Source organism: Podarcis liolepis (assembly GCF_965112155.1).
Source record: "Podarcis liolepis genome assembly, chromosome: 9".
NCBI classification, from domain to species: domain Eukaryota; kingdom Metazoa; phylum Chordata; class Lepidosauria; order Squamata; family Lacertidae; genus Podarcis; species Podarcis liolepis.
Window position 1 is genome coordinate 40,975,190 of NC_139564.1, and position 9,226 is coordinate 40,984,415.

Consider the following 9,226-nt stretch of genomic DNA (forward strand, 5'->3'; position numbering starts at 1 on the left):
GGTCTTTGAGTAGCAGGCAAACTCACAGCACTAGCACATCATGGATGTTTCTGTAGTGATTTTAATTGTTTGATCGCACTTCTCCATTCTCAGCTTTATCTCTCCTCCCTGAGTTGACAGGGTAGAAAAGGCGGCATATTCAGTGCATATTAAATAATGAGGTTGAGGTTCTCTCTTACTTTGGGGTGGTGTCAAAATATATTTGCAAATTAACTTGATCAGTGTTTTTAATGGCTGTGCAAGGCAAATCTGAGTGCCAGGTTTAACCCACCATTTCCCCATCTGGTCTTTTGATTGTTTATTTGCATTACAGTGTGATGAATTTGGATGACTTAACTAGAAGAGGGCTATACCTGAGTGACATTCCACTGCATGATGCTACCCGTGATTTGGTCCTTTTGGGAGAGCAGTTCAGAGAGGAATACAAGCTGACTCAAGAGCTGGAGATACTAACAGACAGGCTTCAGCACACATTAAGAGCACTGGAAGATGAGAAGAAAAAGACAGACACGTAAGAGCTTATCTCTCAAGTTTACATGAGAAACAGTAGAAAGTAGTGGAATTATTTTCCGTCTTAAGCTGTATTTTGAGGCTTCACAAACACATCTTATTTTGAATTGTCCTGTTAGTTAGTGACTCTTTGCCACATGCATTATTGCCATAATTCTTACATAATTCTTATCAGTGCAAGATGAACTTTTTGAATGGATGTCCATGTCAACCTCTGTCTAAGATCTGATTCTGACCTGTTAAAAGTTTTAGATCATGCATGTCCCTGTATTATTCCTCCCACCTTCTGTATTATGAGGCAGCCATTGAGCTAATGATTATCAGTTTAACTGGAATAGTTAGTGGAATAGTTAATATTTTATGAATCACTATTATGAAACTATGGTGTTTCGTTTTGGAAATGTTGACATTTTGGTCTAAGGAGTTCCTACCTTAGACAGGATAGCCTTCTCAGTCTTGGTATCAGTGATGTGGGGCTGATTCACACATCACACTGATTGTAGAGATAGCAGCCACCAGAAGATTCCAGCAGGTGCATGCGGGTCCTTATTGTAATGGTGGCCACCCACATTCTAAGCTGTTCTGAATGTCATAGGTGGGCCAGGAGTCACTGTTTACAGTAGTGAGCATTTGACATAGTCACTGATTTTCTTTAATAGTTTTATGCCTTCTGACAATCTGAATATGATTACAAATTGGAGCTGGTATGTGAAAATTAGGACACAAACAAGTTAAATTAAAATTAATACCTATTAAACTCATTCAGAATACTATATTAAGTCACTGAATAGCTGTGTAAACTGTATTTCAATGGGCTCGAAATTCTGGAAGACTTCATGTACTAGTCTTTGAAGGAAATGCATCCACTTTGATTGTTATCTCCCTTCATTATCTTTCTTCCCTCTGTTTTCTTCCCTCTGTCTGTTTTCCCTCAACGTCTCATTAGCTTTTATGTCTTGGATCCTAATGTTTGTTTACTGGCACATAATCTATCTATCACAACCTGAATCAGTTGAGCTTTCAGAATAATAAAATATTTCTGGATACCATAAAAACCTAGGAAAAAGGTGGCTCGGGAGATCTTTGTTTAATTTGCATGCACATAACTTAAGGGCTAAACGAGATTCACACAATTAGCAATTATTAGGGGTAAAAGGTTAATGCTGCATGTCAAGATTCTGATCTGTATCAGGGCCCACACACTTCCAATTTGCTTTTAAAAAGCCATTCATATAATTCCTAATTGTGTGAATGGCATCTCATCTTATCTGAATCATACAGTCTAAGTACCTTTTATGTGTAGTCTTTAGAATGAAACATTTCACTTTTTGTGAATATTGTGCTTTGCAATTTTTTTGGGTGCGGGGAGACAGTAAATAATAAAATGTGAGCCTATAACCCTCTAGCTGATAATGGATATCTCTGCTGAAATATCAATTTATCCAGACTGGAAGTGCTTGTGGGTGTGTATATTCATCTCACTGTTGCTTGTTTGACCATAGGCATTGGTGACAAGGGAAATGAATACATATAACATGGTTAACTCTGCCTCTGTGGGCCATTTTCATTTTTCTTAAAGCTATTGCCTGTCCCCATCCATTCTCCAGATAAATCTAGAGTATGTGACTTCTTTGCAAAAGATTAAGGGCACATTCCATGGAACATTACGTATTTTTATGTACCATCAATTTCAACTACAGTGATTTAAGCACACGTCCTTAAGTGTTTAGCAGTGCTTTCTCATACCTATATAGTTTTGCCCATTTTATCTTTCAGTATTCTAGGAACATTTTTAATGCACACCAATGTCTGGTGCTTAAAGAGTATTACTTCTGCCATTAATATTTTTTTTTTAATAAGTGACTGTTGGAAACCTAAAATGTATTAAATCAGCTCTCACATGAGAACCTTATTACACACAAAAAAATGACTCATGTTTCTCTCTTCCTTTTTCTTTCTCTACTATTACTGTCCAACATTATGTAGCTTGCTGTATTCTGTCCTTCCTCCATCTGTGGCCAATGAGCTGAGGCACAAGCGCCCTGTGCCAGCAAAGCGCTATGATAATGTGACCATACTTTTTAGTGGCATTGTTGGGTTTAATGCCTTCTGTAGTAAACATGCCTCTGGAGAGGGAGCCATGAAAATTGTCAATCTCTTAAATGACCTTTACACAAGATTTGATATCCTGACTGATTCACGAAGGAACCCCTTTGTTTATAAGGTAAGCACCACTGCTTCATTTCTGATTTTTTGTTTGTTTGAGATAATGCTGCATTAAATGAAAATTAATGTCGAAACAGCCCTGTAATGATGAAATTATGAAAGAGGTGTATTATCTGAGCTCAGTTCTATGGAGTATTAGAATTTCCTATTGACGCAATAATGGTTTAATTCTTGGCAAGAGAAAACATTGCACTGAAATAAATTTATTCTGAAGACAAAATAGCTGCATCAATATTGATTACAGAAATTGGGGAAAGTGAGTTCCTGACTCCAAAGCACTTTACTGATGCTTCTTTCTGAATTCAAATACCTGAGGCTAAGCTGTGATTTCTTAGTGTCATGTCCAAGTCATGATTTGTCTCACTTAAGACAAGAAATCAGCTGTAGCCAAGGTTTGTTCTTTGTTTACTACTCATGTTTTGAGAAACAAACCATAAGCCCATGTTCAGATGCTAAGCCAAACCATGGCTTACTTCTGGATAGTGTGATAGTAGGAGGACTGAGAGAGGAATGCAGCCACTACAGTCTTTGCTCCAGGAACCTGCATGTTTACTTGTTCACACTTTGGGCCTCTCTCCTTCCCCCTCCCCCCAATTTATTTTGTTTGTTTGATGCAGCAATAGCTAGAACATTCTCCAAGTGTTTTAGCTGATAGTGAGTTAGATAGAGCAAGATTCTGAAGAAGATTGTCTTCTAAATGTATTTGGTTGGGTATATCATATGCTATAATAAATTATATTTTCCAATCTGAAATTTTGCTTGGGTTTCATTTTTTGTTTGCTTTTTGGTGCCACCCTTCCTTTCCTTCTTCATTAAGCTTTCTAGGCCTCTACACTTGCTACCCATCTAAAAAATAATGTACTTTTCTCTGATTCTTCTATATTTATACCATATGTTGCTTTTAGAAAGTATCCTGCGATGGGACACAGATCAATGGGTTGCATCCAATGGAGTGCTAAGTTAAAGTCACTTGGCGGTATACTTGTGCTGCTGGAACATTGATACACTAGGGAAAACACAAGCACATTACCAAAGATAGTTGCACAAGAGATTGCACAACAATGTGCAATGCAACTGTTGTGTTGGATTCCTTTGTTGTGCAACCTTTAAATTGTACCATCTGCTAGTGCAAGGACCCTTTCTGTTTCAAAGGTATGAATAGTGTTTGTAATAACACTTTTTCCATGTAACCAAGAAAATGGAATAACTTCCAACTTCACATTTTATTAGGTTGAGACAGTTGGAGACAAGTATATGACAGTAAGTGGCTTGCCAGAGCCATGCATCCACCATGCGCGTTCTATCTGCCACTTAGCATTGGATATGATGGAAATTGCCGGACAGGTTCAAGTTGATGGAGAGTCTGTACAGGTTAGTAATTGACAACATGCTACTGGTCCTCAGGGAGTTTTTATACAAGAAGAATTCATACCTAGATTTTTCAAACATATCTGAGTGCCAACTTTCAGGTGTGTGTAGCTTAGAAACCATGGGGCAAGATCGTACAAGACCAGTATTAGGCACTGATGCAGAATGCAATAGGGAATGGTTGAGCAATACCACCAAACTAAATATACTTCCATGAGAGAATTACTCCATATATCTTCCCACCATTCTCATCAGTGGTTCCCCTTCCCCTTGATAGTGTGCATTGAGATTGGTGGTCTGGATCATTCTGAGGTTATTAGGTTGTTCCTTCCCTCAAGACTGGTGCTTGGGACAGATGAAGGGGACATTAGGAGAATGTGGGTTGAGATAATACAGCAACATTGTTCCATCCTCTTGTAGGATAACTCTGTCTTTTGGAAGCTCTTTTGCTTAACAAGCACTCAGGTAGTGGCTTCGTTTGTTTTATTTTTTTAACAAAGTCTTTGTTGTAGTGAAGCTTCTAAGTCGTTTACAGAAATATTAAAATTATCAGTAAAACAATTTAGAAGCAGTTGTGCAATGGCTACATTTATCTTCCCACAAATGCTAAGCCATCTACCCACTACTTATGTAATTGTTTATTGTGCAAATGCAAAATTGAAATGCTGTATGCATTTCACTTCAAACAACTTGGTAACATCTTTTTATTATTGTTACTGTTCATCTATATTTTTGTTCATTTTAAAAGATAACAATAGGCATCCACACAGGAGAAGTAGTCACAGGTGTCATTGGCCAAAGGATGCCCCGTTACTGTCTTTTTGGAAACACTGTTAATCTAACAAGCAGAACAGAAACTACTGGAGAGAAAGGAAGAATCAATATCTCTGAATATACTTACAGGTGAGAAATTGAGTGTACAGATGGCTTATTGCAATATCCAGAAAACAGCTTTCTTAGAACAATGGGCTCACTTTTTCATTGATTTTAGAGACAGCGCCTTATATCAGTTGGTTTTTTTTGGGGGGGGGGCACACTGCCAATACTTGCATCACAGAGCAATTCTACCCCTGACTGGGGAACAGTCAGACAGAGTGGAGAGAGTATATCTGACGGGGTGGGAGATTTTTGTTTTTTGCTGTACCAACTCTAGGCTACCACAGTTAAGAGGTACATAAATTGTGACCTTTGATAGATCCATAAAACTTTGGATCTGGGAGATACAAAATTGCTGGCACTGTGGGCCTTCCCAAAGGCTACCACAAGCAGGAAAAATGCTGCTGGAGGCTTCCTATCTGACTGGGTACAATGAGGACCTCCGTAGTGATGGAGCTCTCCCCTGTCATCAGAGATCATAAGAAGGTCAACTCTTCCAAATCCGAAAACCCTGCAGCTACAAAGATCAGGGGGTTACAGTTGCATTGTTAGTGTGAGCAATTATTCCATACGGGGAAAGAGAGTCACCTTCAGATACTCTGGGTGTTATAGTCTCTTTAAGACGTATTCTGACATCTTTACTGTATTGCAAGTCTTGGTCTGAAAGCACTTCATGAAAGTGTATTTTGCAGTTAATGATTCAGTTATATCTCTTTTTATTTGCAGGTGTCTAATGGCTCCTGAAAATTCAGACCCACAATTCCATCTGGAACACAGAGGTCCCGTTTCCATGAAGGGTAAAAAAGAACCAATGCAAGTTTGGTTTTTGTCCAGAAAGTGCACAGAGACAGAGGTATGACTAATCAAAAAGTGCTTTTAAAAAGAAGACGCACAGAATATGTATGAACAGTCAGACTCATGACAGACATTGTTTTTCTTGCAAAATTCAGTGTTCCCTCGAATAAGTTAACCTTCTTTTTTAAACCCATTAATATATTTCTTGACAATATATTAATTTGTCCCTGGTGTTTATGCATTTGTTAGAAATCAGGCTTTCTGCTTCAAAAAGTCAACGAGAGAGCGCTAAGTCTTTAAATTTTAATCTCACACACTTTCTACGTCCTACTTTGCTGGAACTGGTATTATGCAATGTCTGTGGCTAGGAGTAGCAGAAATTTCTAACCTTGCTTCTCTTCATTTAAAACGATATTGCTGTCAGTCACCTGTAATATGCACACAACATCCCCTTAGTATTTGTTTTCAGAAACGGATTGATTTTACCAAAACATATTTGCAATTTAGCCTGACGTAAAATTGAAAGCCACTATTTGTTGAAGCTCTAAAGTTGAAAACTCTTCACTCCAAATAAATTGTTTTAAATTGGTAAAGTGCATAGTAATTATGGCATCCTAATGAGCAGGCTTTACTATAGAGCAATAGATTTATATTCTAACAGATTGTGAACTACTAGCAGAAGTAGCTAACTAATTGCTTTAGGTTGCAATCCTAACTCCTGGCTTGCTGGGATGGGGGCTTGATGAAGCTGCACAGCCAGTGCTCCATCCCTAGCACTTATGCCACCCAAGGCAAAAGAAGGGGGTGGCAGGAATAAAATGACCCTTCATTGCACCAGCTCCCAGAGAACGTGCCTGAATTGGGCCTATTGCTGTCCTATTGCTGGCAGAGTCCTGTTTTAAAATGGGAATTTTCTCAAACATCAGTACTGAATTGCATTACATGGGATATTGTGGAATGTTCCAGATTCCACAAGGCAATTGGAGGTATTTTCTTATTTTATAGGAATTGAAACTATCAAGTTCACTTGAGAGTAACTCCCATGGTTAAATATGGGTTAGTGTCACTACCAAGATACATAAAGTATGTGCTTCCTCAAACACCGTTTTAATTTGTTCCACTTCACCCATGTGAGAATATATCTTAACTTATTACACATTATTACCACAAGCTCAACTGTTTCCTTTTCAAACTTTTCTCGCATGCCTTCAAGGATGTAACGCACGATGCTAACTGAGCCAGGCGAAAAGCAAGAGGACAAAGAACAGAGTGGAACACTGTGTCCTGCCACTAATACAGCCTGTTTGTAATTAGATGTGACTGCTGTTGCTACATTTGTGTCTCTTCTGTTTGTTCATCCAATCTGTGCCAAACAATAACATTTTCACTAAGCTCCTCTGCCCCCCCCCCCCACCGTGCTGCTCTTTGGTCACTCCCCTTTTGATATTGTAGTAGGTCTTCTGTGGGTCTGTGTATCTCAATGTCTTTGGTCTCCCATTCTTTATCTAACATAAACTTTTTCACATGCCATAAGGGACGTAGTGCTTCACACATATGCTTCTCATCTACATCTTTAGTGACTAATCACCACGATCTTTATGATGCTGTAACTCAAACTGTTTCTGCGAGGGGAAAATTCCAATTGATAGCAAGCATCATGAGCTCAGAGAACTGATATTTTTATAGCCGTGATTTGGCATTTTGTTGTAAAGTTTATACTAATCCATCTGCTTTCCTCCAATCTGCTATTGTGAAATATTGCAGTTTGTTCTAGAAGGTAGCTTCAGTACGCTGGTGGTTGCTCTTTTACTATGTATTGACTGTCTGCTGATGCAACATACGCATTTTGTACATGGAAGAGAAGGGTAGGTTGTTTAATATTATGTTATAGTAGGAAATGTGAGTCAATTTCTGTTCTAAATCTAATTGTGTTCTCTCCTATTTCTCCTACTGAATTCTGGGGGTAAAGATGATTCATGCATACTTGCATAATACGTTGTTGGACAACTTTTAATATAATGCATAATGATATTATTGCTTTTTAGACCAGGGGACATTCCAAAGAAAAAATTGGATACCCAACCTTGAGGTCCATAATAATGAAGAATTTCTGGGGCTTTGACCAAGTTTTTTTCCTGAAATTAGGGGACCTATAATAAGTCACAGGTCTCTGACATTCTGCTTCTTGCAAGGCCCATACAGAGGCATTGGCAAAGACTGTCCCATGTGACATATACAGTATAGGCATGTGCAAAATGACCCTGAATGCACAGCATGGTTAGGCTACAAAGCATGGATTAGGTACTTCTAAATTGCAAGGCAAATAGCTGCTCCTCTCCACAAAAGTATCCAAGAATACAAGTAAGATTGTTATGGAAGAAAATGCCATGCTTTGTACTTTTTAAAGGAAGAAGTCACTCTCCAAAGGCACTAGGAATTTTAAAACATTAGGCTTCTACCATACAGTCTTTTCCGTTGCCCTGTCCCTCTGGGCAGAGCACCAGGAATGATCAGATGTGCACTATGCAAGAAGCCTATTTCCACAATTAGCATGGTGGCAAAACCTGCTGTGCGTTCTTGAAGATTCCCCTTGAAATATGCTTTCCCCAGGATCTGGTCAGACTGCTCTCTTGGGTGAAATTGAGGCAACAGTATTATTTTATACTATTTCCCTATAAGTGAAAGACATGTTTTGGATATGGTTATCAAGAAAAACCTTTTTTTTTTTAGCCTCTCTTTTTTAAAGACTTGTTTTATTGCTTGAAAAAAAAGTTTGTCCATTATTATATAAAGAACCTTGATTATCCAGGTTCATCATATGTGTGTCTACATAGACCAGTGTAAATGTGAGCTGCACTTGTATTTTTATGAACTTCTGATTATCTTGTATTCTAAACCTGTCAGAATTAATGAGCTCAGTTTAGATACATTGTAGGAATATATACATTGACTCCTAATTCATTTCATATTTTTGATGATACCTTTATAAGATATGAACATGTACATATATGTATATATACATAAATATGAATGTAATGTATAAAATTTGTCAGTCTCTAGTTTATATAAATATATATATATATCTAACCAACATAAAATATATGTATAAATGTTTTATGTCAACATGTATAAGGAAGGTCTTTAAATTATGGGCTTTTTCTCACTGAAAGGGTTTCTCCCTGTGGAAAACCATATGTTAATATTGGAAACGGTATAATAAATACAATTTATCCCCTATCTTCTGAACTGAGTCTCCCTTATTTAAGTAGATCATAATCCAAGGGTGGGGAGTCTTAGGCCCTGCCTCACACATCAAGAGTTTTTGCCTGGCTGGAATGTGTCCTTGAGTGATGCCTCTTGCTTGTTCGGATGCCGTTTGTGAGTTTGCATAGAAGCTAGCCTGCTGTAGAAAGGTGAACATTTACATGTGTTGCTCCTCCCACTTTTGCCT

General features: G+C 38.1%; 1 protein-coding gene across 1 annotated transcript in view; it reads left to right on the forward strand.

The window, feature by feature from the left end:
* The window catches only part of GUCY1B1 (guanylate cyclase 1 soluble subunit beta 1), a 44,022-nt gene extending 35,010 nt beyond the window's left edge, over positions 1-9,012 (forward strand). The window contains exons 9-14 of the mRNA XM_083520028.1: positions 314-511; positions 2,497-2,734; positions 3,967-4,107; positions 4,853-5,007; positions 5,707-5,833; positions 6,989-9,012. Coding sequence (XP_083376154.1) covers positions 314-511; positions 2,497-2,734; positions 3,967-4,107; positions 4,853-5,007; positions 5,707-5,833; positions 6,989-7,012 — 883 coding nt within the window. The 3' untranslated portion in view covers positions 7,013-9,012. The remainder of the gene's footprint in view (positions 1-313; positions 512-2,496; positions 2,735-3,966; positions 4,108-4,852; positions 5,008-5,706; positions 5,834-6,988) is intronic.
* Positions 9,013-9,226: the final 214 nt, after the last annotated feature.